This window comes from Sesamum indicum, linkage group LG15 (assembly GCF_000512975.1).
Source record: "Sesamum indicum cultivar Zhongzhi No. 13 linkage group LG15, S_indicum_v1.0, whole genome shotgun sequence".
NCBI lineage: Eukaryota > Viridiplantae > Streptophyta > Magnoliopsida > Lamiales > Pedaliaceae > Sesamum > Sesamum indicum.
This window is the reverse complement of record NC_026159.1, coordinates 3786895-3801858: the sequence shown is the minus strand read 5'-3', so window position 1 is coordinate 3801858 and position 14964 is coordinate 3786895. Positions and strand designations below refer to the sequence as shown.

The 14964-nt window shown below is 38.6% G+C and overlaps 2 protein-coding genes across 2 annotated transcripts; one reads left to right on the top strand and one right to left on the bottom strand.

Annotated features, from left to right (window-relative positions):
• LOC105177767 (probable cadmium/zinc-transporting ATPase HMA1, chloroplastic) lies at positions 2286-9892 on the top strand. The gene is made up of 12 exons (XM_011101012.2): positions 2286-2959; positions 3066-3392; positions 4194-4340; positions 4992-5187; positions 5405-5517; positions 6330-6568; positions 7055-7160; positions 7550-7717; positions 8262-8478; positions 8804-8991; positions 9069-9155; positions 9456-9892. Exons 1-12 carry the CDS (start codon positions 2489-2491, stop codon positions 9633-9635), a joined length of 2439 nt encoding a protein of 812 aa, XP_011099314.1. The 5' UTR covers positions 2286-2488; the 3' UTR covers positions 9636-9892.
• Positions 11438-12661, bottom strand: LOC105177766 (transcription factor MYB44-like). Its single transcript, XM_011101011.2, has one exon. It carries the CDS (start codon positions 12526-12528, stop codon positions 11446-11448), a length of 1083 nt encoding a protein of 360 aa, XP_011099313.1. The 5' UTR covers positions 12529-12661; the 3' UTR covers positions 11438-11445.

Sequence of the window (14964 nt, the reverse complement as noted above, 5' to 3'; positions counted from 1 at the left end):
AAATGAAGTCACAGGATTTCAGAAAAATGCAGCAAGTTGTCCCAGTAATAGATATTCGAGTTTGCAAGAAAACTAAGGTCTCAACAGGTTACAAGCCAATCAACCACTAATCAGCTTCACAATAGAGTTTAAGAAACAGTCTAAGAGATCACCCAGATCGATATTAAAGAATCACACAGATTAGTAAGTATCACAGAGATTAAGAGATCACAGTAAAGCGACAGAAAATCACAGGTCAATAATATCAGAAAGCAGAGATAATGCGAACCGAGGCTCACCAGCCTAAGTCCCGTCCAGATACCCGACGACCTCAAGGGTCCGGCCAGGAGGGATATTAGGGGGCTTAACCGCGGTGAAACAGAAACAGTAATATATCAACCGTGATATAGAGCAAGATATTAAACGACAGTTATCAGCAGAGTATATCAACTGGAAGTAAAGAGGAGGGGTTTCAGAAGTTACCACCACCGGAGACGTTCGGATCAGAGACGGCTCTGATACCACTGTAGGGTGTATAACCCCTCAGTGGTAACTTTTTAAACAAATGGCCTAGCAAACTATTACAGTTATAAAGATAACGGAGTACGGAACTCCTCCAATATTACAGACCAAAATAAAGAACAGACAATATAAACAAGTTATATTAAGATGAAGTAGATGGCTCAGAATGAACCAGATCCGAGAGAACCAGCACCAAGCTTGGTCACAGAAGACTTCGCACCCACAGTCACACCCACGGCTACTCCACCTTGACGGCTCTCACCGAGAATCACCGAAAAACAACAAGTCACGGAGGCGGATCAACGAGTCACTGAGACTGACAGCAAGTTCACTAAGAACTCGAGGTTATGGTGGTGTGTGGGTTGTGTATTTTTGTGTTGTGGCCGAGAGGGAGAGAGATCCCCATTTATAAGGGCTGGTAAGAAAAACAGAGAAGGAAAGCTCGGTGGCTTTCCATAAGCCATTAGATTGGCTTAGGAAAGCCACCTCCTTCTCTGGTGAAGAGAGGAGAAGGAGAATCGTACCAAATCCATGGGAGAATATAGAAGGGGGAGAGAAGAACCGAGAGCAGCGGCGCAGTAGAAAAAAGGGGGGAAAAACAGACTAACCTTTAGGGTTAGAGCAGGCTTAAGTAGGTAAGTTAGTGGGTCGGGTGATGGGTTCTGGGTATGGGCCGGGTACAGCCGTAGTGGGTCACGCCAGGTGGGTGGGACTTGTGGGCTCTGTCTTAGGGGGCCGCAAAGCATTGGGCCATAATTATCAACAAAGCTATTAGAAAGTTTGCTAGAAATAACAGTAGGTAGTTTAGGAAGATCCAACAGATTATACAGTGAACAAGGTATGATGGTTACAAACGTAGCAGATTAGGAAGGTTTATGTAAAGTCATTTTTTCATGGCTGGTCAACGTTACGAGAAAACGAAAGAAATGATCTATATTGTTTATTGCTGTTAAGAATAGGAAAAAAACCTTAAAAATAGTTCACATGTCCAAAAACAGATGAATTACACACACATTTGGTGTAACAGAAAATAGGCAAAATAACTCTTTGAATTACATTAGGCGAGTGCACATTTTTCACCTACTCTGTATTTTGTCTGATCGGATTTTATGCTGCAAATCTAATTTCATCTTCGTTCAATATACAAATGCCACGTGCATAAATTTTTTTTTTAAATAAAATATATAATGCCATCTTTATACATGTGACGTGTTTATGTTGAACATAGTAGAAGATGGAATAAGGATTGTAACAGAATATCTGATCCAAGATTTTGCAAGTCCATGCAAATTCGTCAAAACATACAAATCTCCATGTCTATTCAAGTTAATTATTTTGAAATGTGACAATTCGATTTCAAAATAACTTTAAAAAAATCAACATTTCAAATCTCCATTCTATCAATCTTGCATCTAAATAATAATTTGTATCATGACGTACCTGGTTGGAATAACTCTGGTTTCTCCACCAGCACCACTTCCACCTACCCCTCGCCAAATATAACATAGTTGTGGGGGAAAGAAAAAATGACATAAATACAATAATTGAAGGGGTTAAAATGTATTTAGTGCTTTGCAATATCATTCTCCTTTACATGTAAAACGTGAGACTGAGACACTCGGTATTCCTTTAATTCTAGTTCATCCCATTAATTCGATTATAAAGGGAAAAACGTGCGTGGCTGGGGCCACGCTTTTCCTTCCCATAAATCTGAGAATGCTAACAAAAATTGCTTCATATTTAAACAATGCTATTGAGGGGCAAATCTCAGTTGGAAATATTGAAGAGGGTTCAGAATGAGGACATGGTGTTATGACATGATGCAATTCTAACCACATCCACCTACCCCCCCGGGTCCCAATCCCTGCCTGAGAGAATTGAGAGTTTCTCATGTACTGAACCTTTTAATTCTACTTCTTCAATGATCAGATCAATGGTGTGAACCCCCAAATCAACACCGTTTTCGCCTCAACTTCTTCGCCCAATCATGGACATGCTTCAGCTCCCCACCATATCCAGATTCCCCTCAAACTCCAAAACCCGAAAATTCGTACTCAAAATCAACCCAAATTTGACATATCCTACAAAACCCACAGCCCTAATCAGCCTCCGGACAGTCTCTAGTTTACCCATCATTCAATGTTCGGCTCACTCCCACCACCACCAAGACCACCATCATCACCACCATGATCATCATCATCATCATCATCACGGTCATAGTCATGGGGGTTGTGGTGGATGTGATGCTCCATTGACAAAATCTCAGGAAGCTTTCCTTAGTTTTGCAGAGGCTATCAAGTGGACAGACCTCGCAAACTTCTTGAGAGAGCATTTGGAGCTCTGCTGCTGCGCGGCGGCTCTTTTTGTAGCTGCCGCTGCTTGTCCTTACTTCCTTCCAAAGCCCGCCGTCAAGCCTCTTCAGCAAGCTTTCACTCTCATTGCTTTCCCTCTTGTTGGGGTAATTAGTAATTTGAGCATCTAAATTTTGCTCTCTTAGTGACAATCCATTGTTGCTTTTCTTTTTATTTAAACTTCCTTCATCTATATCTTCTGTTGATCTTCAGGTGTCGGCTTCTTTTGATGCTGCTGTGGATATTATGGGTGGGAAAATTAACATTCATGTACTGATGGCGTTGGCTGCATTTGCATCTGTGTTTATGGGGAACGCCTTGGAAGGTGGATTGCTTTTAGCCATGTTTAATTTGGCTCATATTGCGGAGGAGTACTTCACGAGCAGGTCTAGGATTGATGTGAAGGAATTAAAAGAGAACCATCCTGAATTTGCCCTTGTATTGAACAGGAATTCGCCAAATTTTTCTGATTTGATGTACCATGAAGTTCCTGTGAATGACTTGGAAATTGGATCATACATATTGGTCAAAGCTGGTGAGGTCTGTGCTTTCTTGATTTCTATTTATCGTGGTCTACTTCTTGCCAACATGTGTATGTTGCAGTGTTTCTTTTGTTTGGTTCTGCAACTCTATAGTTTATCTACCGGTCAATCCTGATAGTTAATGTGAATGGTGTATGTATATCTATTTGCTACTCGGTGTACTATATAACTAAGCCAGTTTAAGCATATAGTTGTGCAGAGCAGCTTGTGTACAGGTTTGGCTAAGACACGTGACCTGACTTATAGTTGAGATGCGGAGTCGCTGGACTTCTACACCTTTATCTTATTTTAAGCATCAGGGAGACAAACAATCATGGCAGAATCTAAGCTAATCCAATTTATAGTTTATTGTTATTCCCAAGAGCTCAAGTGTTTGGGGTGAATTACAAGACTTACGAAACAGATACATTGATTTGTGAATACAAAGTAGTTGGTTTAAAGCACCCCTACATATTCCTAATCAATTGACTCAAGATGTTCAAGCACCTTTTAATTTTCTTTGAGTTTGTTACTGGTGATGCCCAATGTCTAATCAAATAATGCCTCTTTCATATTTAGTTTTTTATTGACCTTTTGCATGCTTTTTAATTCAACGTAACAGTTAAATTTAGATAGAAGGTGCCTTATTTCCTTGATGCATAACAGCACTTCTGCTTCTTTAGAATCCTGGTTGTTGATGCCCTTTACCTGTTTCTATGCTGGTGCAAAACCACTGAGGATATATAGTTCTGAATTTCCTTTCCTCAGTAATTTTTGTATTATTCTGGAACTATCTTAATCTGATATTCACTATGTGCAGTCAGTACCGGTGGACTGTGAAGTCTTCCAAGGTAGATCAACTGTTACCGTAGAGCACTTGACCGGGGAAGTCAAGCCTGTGGAAAAGAAAGTTGGAGATAGCATTCCTGGTGGGGCTCGGAACCTGGATGGAATGATGATTGTTAAGGTATAAATGCAAGTATTTTCTGTCATACCGCGTAAAAGTTTACTTAGGTCCAAAAGTTTCTAATATATTGCTGACTAGGACTCAGCAAAGTATTGTATCTTATTATTTGTTCCTTCTGTTTTGAACAGAATTAACGGACAAGTAGATTTTACACGGAGTTGGACGGTTGAAAAGTTAGATGTAGTAGTTTGCTTCAAATTTTATATTCTCATGAAGTTTTTACTTGGTGAATATCCTCCCATGAAGTTTACATGGATGTTTTCTCAAGTTTTCATCATTACATTTGACATGAAATGAGCTTTCCTATGATATAATTGGCTAACAAAGCTGAACCATTGTTTGAATAGCTTCTCTTTTGGTAATAAAACAGTCATCTAATGATGTGAAAGAATGTCATTGTTGTGCTACTAATCATAAAGAAAAGTTGAGGTTGGATAAATCATTTACATGATAGTGGTGATTTTTGGATTCTCTTTTCTCTTTTTCTATCTTGTATGTTAACTGAACTTTAAATGGAATGTCATAATTAGACAAAGAGTGTAATAAATATTATGTCTATGAACTGCTAATTTTCATGTTTCTGAGACTTCTACTGCTCGGGTACTTTTTTAGCTTTCCATGATTCTTTGCTAAGTTCGCAAGGTTATTTAGGCAAAAAAGACATGGAAAGAGTCAATGCTGAGTAGAATTGTGCAATTGACTGAAGAAGCTCAACAGAGTAAACCAAAGCTTCAAAGATGGCTTGACAAATTTGGTGAGCAGTACAGCAGAGCAGTTATAATTTTATCTGCGGCCATTGCATTGATGGGACCAGTTCTCTTTAAGTGGCCATTTTTCAGTACAGCAGGTATACTTTGGGTCTGTTTTCCTGGACATCTTATTATTTATTTCTTGGTAATCCTGAAATTATTTATAAAATTCATCTGGTTTGAAGCAATTTTGCTCCTTGGACCTCTTCCCTCAATTTGTCTTTTTGTATGTGCTAGCAAGCACATTTTCTTGTGGGTATTTTATGAAGATACTTCACAGAATTGTCTACTTGAGTAATTTTATTAGTTATCTAGTTTGCAGAGGTTCAGTTTACCGAGCATTGGGGCTTATGGTAGCGGCATCACCATGTGCATTAGCTGTGGCACCTTTGGTGTATGCAACTGCAATTAGTGCTTGTGCAAGAAAGGTATTCGTCGATTTCATGTAAAGTGTAAAATTGAGCTTTCTGTTTCATAGCCTGTCTTAAATCAATTGTCATGGGTCACATCCTTTTGTGTTATTCATTCAGAAAGATATTATACTTTAATGATGAGCTTGCCGAGTTAAAACGTTTACATTACTGTGCAATGTCGAGCTGGTCATACAAACTCGACAATTTGACAACAATTTGTTTTAATTAATTTATTCAAAAGATATTTATCACAACAAAATATGAATTACTATTTGAACGCTTAATAATGATAAAATTGAATTTAATTTTGCATGAAGTTTCAGATGAGGGTTGCAAAATTAGACTTTTGTCTATCTTCGTAGTTTTTCGCGGTTGAAAAATAGAGGCTATGGTATCGTAGCTTTAAATCAGGGTAACTTGGGAAAGTAAATTGCTATATTAGGCAATATAAAATTAGTTGTTTATATCCAAAAATGCAAATCAGAGCTTTTGGTCCTAAATGAGGGAAAATCATGATCATAAGCAATTCATTTAAGAAATTAGAATAAGATATTGTATTGCACCAACAAATGAAACATGTTCTACTGCTCTAACGGGATTTTAATCAGCCAATACCTATTTGCAGGCAGCTACAGTCGTCCTACAGACAAAAATCTTTGTTTCCATTCCTCGTAGTGTGTGATTTATATTTAAGTAGTATTGCTACTGAAACAATGAGATGAAAATGGTTTTTTCCAAAATTCAAATTAACATAGATTGAATTTCACAAAAATGTATCCTCCTATTTGTTGCTTCCTTGACGGACACAGCATTCATCATTTGAACAGGGAATCTTGCTTAAGGGGGGACATGTCCTAGATGCACTAGCTTCATGCCAGAGTATTGCATTTGATAAAACAGGAACATTGACCACTGGAGAGTTCATGTGCAAAGCAATTGAACCAATACATGGGCATGTTAGCAACAGCCAGAAACAAATTGCTTCTTGTTGTGTACCCAGCTGTGAGAAAGAAGCTCTTGCTGTAGCTGCTGCCATGGAGAAGGGAACTACTCACCCTATTGGAAGGTGGCTTGATTTGAATGGATATATCTTACTTACCATGCAGTTTAATTTTCATGTAAATTATTGTTTCTGGTATTATTCAATCCCAGTGTGAGTTCTGGACTGGGGTCATACTGGAGGGCAAAGACCTGAAATTAGCTCATACTAAGTAAAATGCAAAAAGATTCCTTAAGAGAAGAATGCTTTTATGTCCTAATCAAGGCATTAATAACACACTTTCTACAGAAACAAATGAGATTGGGTGCAAACCAGAGAGGATGTGGATCAGTCTAATGCCTTTGAAAGGACCTCAGCTTATTTTCAACTTTAGTCGTAAAATATGATGCTGACAATTGTTTGGTTTTGGATCTTTAGTTCTCTCTGTCTTTAACCCTGAAAATTTGAAGAATCAGTTAATTTTTTTAATTATGACCATTTTGGTGCCCTCACAATAGCCACTAGGCCAACATTAGAATTAAGGCATAATCTTAGTTCCTTTAAATGGTGCAGAGCCGTTGTGGATCATAGCATTGGGAAGGATCTCCCTCCAGTTTCTGTTGAAAATTTTGAGAACCTACCAGGCAGAGGTCTTTTTGCGACAATATCTAGCAGTGAGGTACTGAATTTTAAATTGCTTGTATCCTGTTGAAATTCATACTAGCATATAATTTTGCACGGTCTGTTCATTTGAATCCAATTGGTTTTATAATCAAATGCCCATGCTTTAACTTTTAGCCTTTGTCCACTTAACCTAGTAGCACAATTCTCATTTATGATGTTCTGACTTTTTGACTTGCTACTCTGTTCCCGTTGACCTTTCTGCTTGATTGAGTAAAGAGGAATCTTTCTTCACTTGTAAGAAAATGATAGTAGATTTGAGTGAGTTCATCAATTCCTGATGGACTTAACATTATTCAAATGCAGGATGGATTTTTTTTGGTTACCCCCACCCCAACTGTTTTATAATAACTGGTGAATAAGTCTGTATCATTCTGTTTGCTATAGCCAGGATTTGGAGGTGGTGAACCGTTGAAAGCTTCAATGGGCTCTGTGGAGTATATCACTTCTCTTTTTACATCAGATGATGAATCAAATAAAATCAAAGAGGCCTTTAGCACTTCTTCTTACGGAGGAGACTTTGTTCATGCTGCTCTTTCGGTCAATAACAAGAAGGTAAATTTTTGGTAGTTTTTTATTAAGTAACAGGCTAAACTAAAAGATGCTGTTGGAATTGGTAGCTATATTTTTGTAGAGTGCTATTATTTTTGAAGTTTTTTCTGAAAGATTTGGTACTTATCTAAACTATGAAAAGTAGAATTAAGTGGGCGTATTTTCCTGCCTCTCTTTTTATGTCATCCTGTTGTTATGGATGCTGTTCTTATGTTTTTCTTCCTTACCCACTTTAATACTGTCTGTTTTATTTAGCTTTAGGGAGAGAGCATTTGTGAAAGCCATGCAGTAATAATTTTTCTGATATATGGACCTTGTTGGTCAAACCAGTGATAACATGTGGAACAAGAATTGTTAAATGGGATTTGGGCTTTCAGTCTGGTCTAGATTCTAAATGGTTATCTTATTGTGAGAAAAGTTTTCAGCCCAAGCTTTGTGAAATTGCACAAACACATGTCTCCTCATGTTTTTGAAGTTTTGAAAATGTGAAAATAGAAATGAAAATGAAACAAAACAGGGTGTTAACATTTTTCTATCCTATGTGCAGGTGACACTATTTCATTTTGAAGATAAACCTCGTGCTGGTTCTTTGGATGTTATAAAGTTGTTACAAGATGAAGGAAATCTCCGTGTTATGATGTTAACTGGTGACCATGAGTTGAGTGCACGGAGAGTAGCAAATGCCGTAGGTATCAAAGAAGTTCACTGCAGTCTAAAGCCCGAGGACAAGCTCTATCATGTGACAAGTATTTCAAGAGATACAGGTGGCACTTGATATCTCTATGGAATAAATGACCCCTTCTACAGATCATCACCATGATTCATTATGCAGCAAAAGGCTCCCTAAAAGTATCTCGACATAGATGCTTTCTGCTTAGTGCATCTTGATCTTTTGTCAGATTGACAATCTAGGATTTGCCAGGGAATAATTTTCTGTTTTGACATTTTACAGTTTAGGATACTTGTTTGGAAAATGCTACTACTGTATCTTCTATTAAATGTGGATACATAACAGCTCATCTAGCATAATATATATGATATAGAATAATATTGAACTTGTGCTTATCTGCTTCAGCTTCTGATTCATAGGTGGAGGCCTCATAATGGTAGGTGATGGAATTAATGACGCACCTGCCTTGGCTGCTGCCACAGTGGGTATCGTTCTAGCAGAGCGTGCCAGTGCTACTGCAATAGCTGTTGCAGATGTTCTTTTGCTGCAGGACAATATATCAGGGGTTCCGTTCTGTGTCGCTAAATCTCGTCAAACTACTTCTTTGGTATTTCCTAGTCGGTGGTTGTTCTTGTGTTTATCCATTTCTGTTTCCTTTCTGATATTAATGCTGTGTACTCGCAGGTTAAACAAAATGTTGCACTTGCATTATGTAGCATTGTTTTGGCCTCTCTTACATCAGTTCTGGGGTTTCTACCGCTTTGGCTAACAGTAAGTATTTGCATAAGGGTTTTCCCTTGCAGCTGCTTGTTTTGGTTTTCATTTCTAACTTTCAGTTGCACATCAATAAATGCTTGACAAGTACAGCAAACTACTTCAATACCTTCGTTAGTAACTTCTTTGTAATTCTTCTGGCAAACTCCAGGGGATATCCCTGACAACATTAAACATCATATGCTTGACTTGAGTAAAGTTCTTTGCCAGACAATTGTTGCTAAAATTTGCATCCATCGGTTGCTTTACTTTCTACAGAAAATGATACTTATTGAATATCTTTATGTCAATTTACAGGTCCTCCTTCATGAGGGTGGAACTCTTCTTGTTTGTTTAAATTCCATCCGTGCTCTGAATGCCCCAACTTGGTCCTGGAAGCATGATATTCTGCAACTTGTTAATAGACTAAAATCTCTGCTTTTACGGTTAAAGAACGAGGGATCTGAACATGGCACCATCCAAGCTGCACCCTTGTAATTACACAGCTTTCTTTCATTTTAGGTGCTTTTTGTTCAGACGGTGAAACTTTCTTCAATTGTGAATAGATTGGTTGCCAAAGTCTGTTTAGGTCCACGAAGAACCTTATTTTTGTTGAGTTGTTATCTAGATAGTTATCCTAGAAGATTGCAACTTTAACATTTTAGGGGCAATGAATTTCATTTTCTCCTCAATCTATGAGAAAATGGTATCCAAAACGACAACCTCGTTCTTATGCAGTGAATATTAGTAGTCAATCATTATCTTCATCGTCTTTGCTTCCTCGTTGAAGCTTCCATGTTCAGGGTCAAACATAGGTCTCGAGCTGGGGCTAAAAGCATTAACTTTATGCCTCGTGATAGCGTACCAAATCCTTCAATATGGTTTGACACGGAATCACAATAGATAAGGGAAGAAATTCTCATTCTCTTGAAACTAAATGAGTAATGCAGCTGGAGACTTGGAATTAGAAGTATTAGATACTTGTATTTGTAATGTGCAGCAAAGAAACTCATGAATGAGGCTGCAAGGCCCTTCTGTCGGGTTTTACTTGGTTTCTTACATAAAATAAACCCAACAGCGTCAATCTGTTCGTGTTAAATTGTTGAACAAGATTGACATATTCTGGTTCTCTGTTAAAAGCGTTATTTAGATAACGCATACCGCGGTTTTTAATCGAACTGGGATCCAATTTCCCCACATGTAACTCCTAAAAATTCTTCCTAATCAACGTCCCAAACACAAGACCACCCCTAAAGACAAGATCCTCCATTAAAGTTCCATGTATTATTGCATTTCATTTCATTTTCACTCAACAACAAGTGTCCTCGACTGCTCCGAACTTCAAGTCCTGCTTCATCACGCACGAATCCCATCTAAATAGCAGTATGTGATCTCCTTCAGTCCACGTATAATACCAAGAATGAGCAAACGCTACATCAATACATCCAACCACCTCATTTATTCAAGGTCCGTAACCCAGATTGTCCCAAAATCGTCTCCTCAATGAGTTCTATTTTAGAATTTTTTGCATTAATGATCTGCTACGGTACGCATCATACTTGATTGTCCACAGCGCATTTGGTTCTGTCTTGCTGCTTCTGCCCTGTTGAAGCAGTAATTATTGAACAGTACAGTACCCGCAGTGCAGTAAATTAGAGGGATAAGAATAATCTCAATCTGCCAACAAATGGCAAATAGCTGTGGTGTGTGGGGAAACAAGACAACCAAGAACCACTTCAATTTCACAAACACAAGTGGAGTCCGCAGTCTACTACTTTTTTGTCTTGCTTTCAGTTCCTTTAATCATTTTATCTGTATTTCCTTCCATATTTCCATGCTAAAATTTGCTTACACAACCCGGAAGAAATTCAAATAAATCAAATAAATTTAATTTTGTATCGAACCCAAACGAAAGAGTAAAGATTGGAATGAACAAGGGATTGATTGAAATTTAATTTACTCTTTTTTCTATTTTTTGATTTTCATTTCTCTAGCCTCCTTTTTTTTTCCCCCTTATAAAATCTAACCGGAGATGGGTAAATTCAAAAGAAAACAAAAAAAAAAGAAAAAAAGATGCAATCTTTGAACTCCCTCACCATTTCTCCTCTCAACTCCTCTACCCATCTCCTTGTTTTTTTCCTCACTGTACAATACCAAAATTATTACATTTGGCCAATTTCTTGAGCTTAAAAAAGAACTCCCAGACTGACTACACAAGAAACAGAGCTCGTTTCTTTCTCTCATCATCGCCGTCTCTGATTTCCAATTTTGCCCCTCAAAATAATTGATCAATCAATCCTGCTGTCGCTCATTCTGCTTGCTGCATGCACATCTGCTGATACTGATGCTGCTGCTGCTGCTGCTGATGATTGTGCTGTTGCTGCTGAATGTATTGTTGTTGCTGATAGCGTTGGTGTTGTTGCTCAAATCCCGCCATGTAATTCCTTACCTCCGCTCTTATCATGTCTTGCATCACCGCCATCAACTCTGCGCTGAACGGCATAAAAATTTTGTCTTGTTCCTGCGGCAGCGGCGGGGCTGGTGCCGTGACTGGTGAGCCGAACCCTACCCTGTTGTTAATAGGAGCATGTGGTTGAAGAGGGATGGCAATTGGTCTGGCTGGAGGCGACGGCGGCTGCGGCGGTGGCGGAGTGGGCAGAACGGGAAGTAATTGGATGGGATTAGTTTTCGGCGGAGCTGTTTCAGTTTCGTGATTGGTTGACTGTTTTGACTCCACTCCGGGAAGGGAAAGGCTGAGACTAGTCGGGGGGTCAGGGGGGGAGGACGCCGTTTCGAGCTGTGACGGCAAAACAGCGCCGGCTCTCGCCACAGGTTTATAGACATGCGAGGCCGACATAACGGGGAGACTCGAATCGCTGACGTCCGACCCGGACGGGCTGCCAGGACTCAAATAAAGACCCGAAACCGGGACGCCCGACCCAGCGCTGACGGATCTCTTCAGAGGGCGCTCCGTTTGACTCCCAAACTCATTGTTATCATTAAAGTTACCTTCATCGGAGCTAAGAGAAGCGCACTTGCGCTTGAGGGTGGAGTTCCAGTGATTCTTGATGGCGTTGTCGGTTCGACCCGATAGAAGTCGGGCTATCGTGGCCCATTTGTTGCCGAACTTGGCATGAGCCCGGATAATAGTCTCGTCTTCCTCGGGAGTAAACGCCCGGTGCTCCACCTGCGGCGAGAGTTGGTTGCACCACCTCAATCGGCAACTTTTGCCGGATCTCCCGGGAATAGATTTACTGATGAGGGACCAGTTTCTGGGACCGTGCTTCTGCACCAGCTGCTGCAACAGCTCGTCCTCCTCGGGGCTCCATGGACCCTTGATCCGATCCATATCCATTTTCTTACAGAGATCACCACTAGTATTCGCAGACATGTGTTAATTATTTTTTCTGGGTTTTCAAAGAAACATGGAAAAGACCTATCAAGATTGGATTTTGGAGAGTGTTTTTGTAGTTGATTTTTCTGTAATTCCTCTTGGAGGAGGAGGAGTTGTAATAAGGGGATGGAAATGGAGAAGTGTTATATATATATGAGAGAGGGGGAAGGGGATAGGGATAGGGATGACCGGGGGGGCCGGTGGGGGGAGCGTTATGGGCACCGCTTGAGGGAAAGGAAGCGGTTGAATTTGGGGGATATGGGATACAGCTAGCAAACGGACACGCGTCGCGTCCCAGCTCTGCACTGATTTACACATACGCATCATTATTTATCTCCACTCTACTCTCCTTTTACTGGCGTAAACTTCACTCTCTCCCCCTTTTTCCCTCTTTCTCCACCTTTTTTCCCCTAATTTCCTTTTCTAAAAGAATAGTTCATACCATTTTATTAATTTCTTTGATTTAATATAACTTCCATATAATGTTTAAGGTTTTAAAAAAGAAATAGTTATAGTAAGTTATTTATTTTGTTTTTATTACCTCTTGTTGTTCTTATCACATCTCAACGGCTAACTCGATTTTTTTATTTTAAATATTACCTATTTAATGACTTACTCATACATACAAATTTTCATAATATTATATAAATTTACTTACTAAAATTTTTACATTAATTATCATACTGTATAACTGAACTGTCGTTCGTCAATTATACGTATTACGATACAGCAAAGTGTTGATCCGTTAACACGTGTTTATTACTGTACAGTTTAAAATTCAAGTATCAAATTAATAATAGATCATTAAAAACATCAAAGTACATCGATCGCAAAAAAAAAAAAAGGGGACGTTTTTAAATCTAACTCTTACCATAAAATTTACCGAAGATCTGAAAGTGGTACTGAAAATAAGCTTGAACACAACCTTAAATATCTAAAGTAATGTTGAGAAGAGTGAGGGAAAGCCTAAGTTAGGTAGAGGTTATATTAATGTGAATTTGGTCTCCATTGTCATTGTTTTGGAAGTTATAGAATTTAAGGAGACTCTGAATTATTAATAAATCCCACCACACAAAAAGGAAAAAAAACAATAGATAAGGTTTAGTAACGGTTGAGGAAAAGTAGAAGACAGAGAAGAGGGGAGGTTTGACTGATTGGGGGAAGAGAGAGAGAGAGAGAAAGACAGGCTGGAGAGCATTTGCATTTGCAATTGGTTTTGGTGTGAGAGTGATGTGAAGACATTAATAATATGTGTGAAAAAAGAAAAAAACGGCCGCACGGAAAGGGTGAGGTGGCAGAAAACGACAAGATTGGTCGCGGAATCGGAGGACTGCAATCCTGACAATCCAGCCTGTAAATATATATATATATATATATTTGAACAACGGCCTTCCCCTCCCTCATCACAATAATATATATTAATAAATAAAACAAAGGAAGAGGAGGAGGAGGAGGAGGAGGAGGAGAGAATGTAGTACCGGGATTAGCCGGTGAAGGAAGGAGAGCGTAACCGTCCTTTCCAGTTAAAGCTGTTTTTACCTGTACGGAAGGGATTCCATTCAGGTAATCCCCATTCCCATGCTCAATCACTCGCACGCTTTCCCATGAGGGGGAATGGGGATGGGGAGCGCTTTCTTTCCGACTGCTTTCCCCTTTCCCTCCGACTGCTTTCCCCTTTCCCTCCGACTGCTTTGCTTTCTTACAAATTTACAATACCATTACCGCCCACCTTTTCAATTTCAGCTTCATATCATAATTATTAAATGTTGAGTGATTAGATATTTATAATTAAGGAGCTGGTCTGCTATTGCTGCCCCCATTCCCTATATTTCACCCGTTACTTGCAAATCACATTTTTTACTTTTCTAATTAACATATAAATATTACATATATGATCATCATTCATTTTTAACTTCAAAGATGTTTGTCGATTAATTGTTGTTTGATAAAAAATAAGTTTAAACTAGTCTTGTCTTTTTTGTAATTGGTTTTAGACAACTAAATTTTACGTAGGTTTATGCATAACTGGATAGCTGCTCTTTTAATGATGCTCTATTTTTATACTCAAGAATAGCCATATAATAATAAGGGTGAATTACTCACACAATTTTTCAAATATCATATAATTATAAAATATCTTCTTATTATTTGAAAATTTACAAATACTATCTTATTACAACATACGTCTAACAACATACATATTCTGTTAGTTTTCATTTGATATTTATCAAATTTTATGACGATCTAACCAAAATTTCTTTTGAATCATCAATTACAATTTTATAAATTTTTACTACTTTGTGAAATTTTTTTGCTTTTATGTCTCAGAAGCCATTTTTTTCTCCCTCCCTTTTTTGAAAAATCCTAATAACAACTACTCAAATGCATATATAATAATTTTCAGGACAACCTCAATGTTGTACGATCATTCAG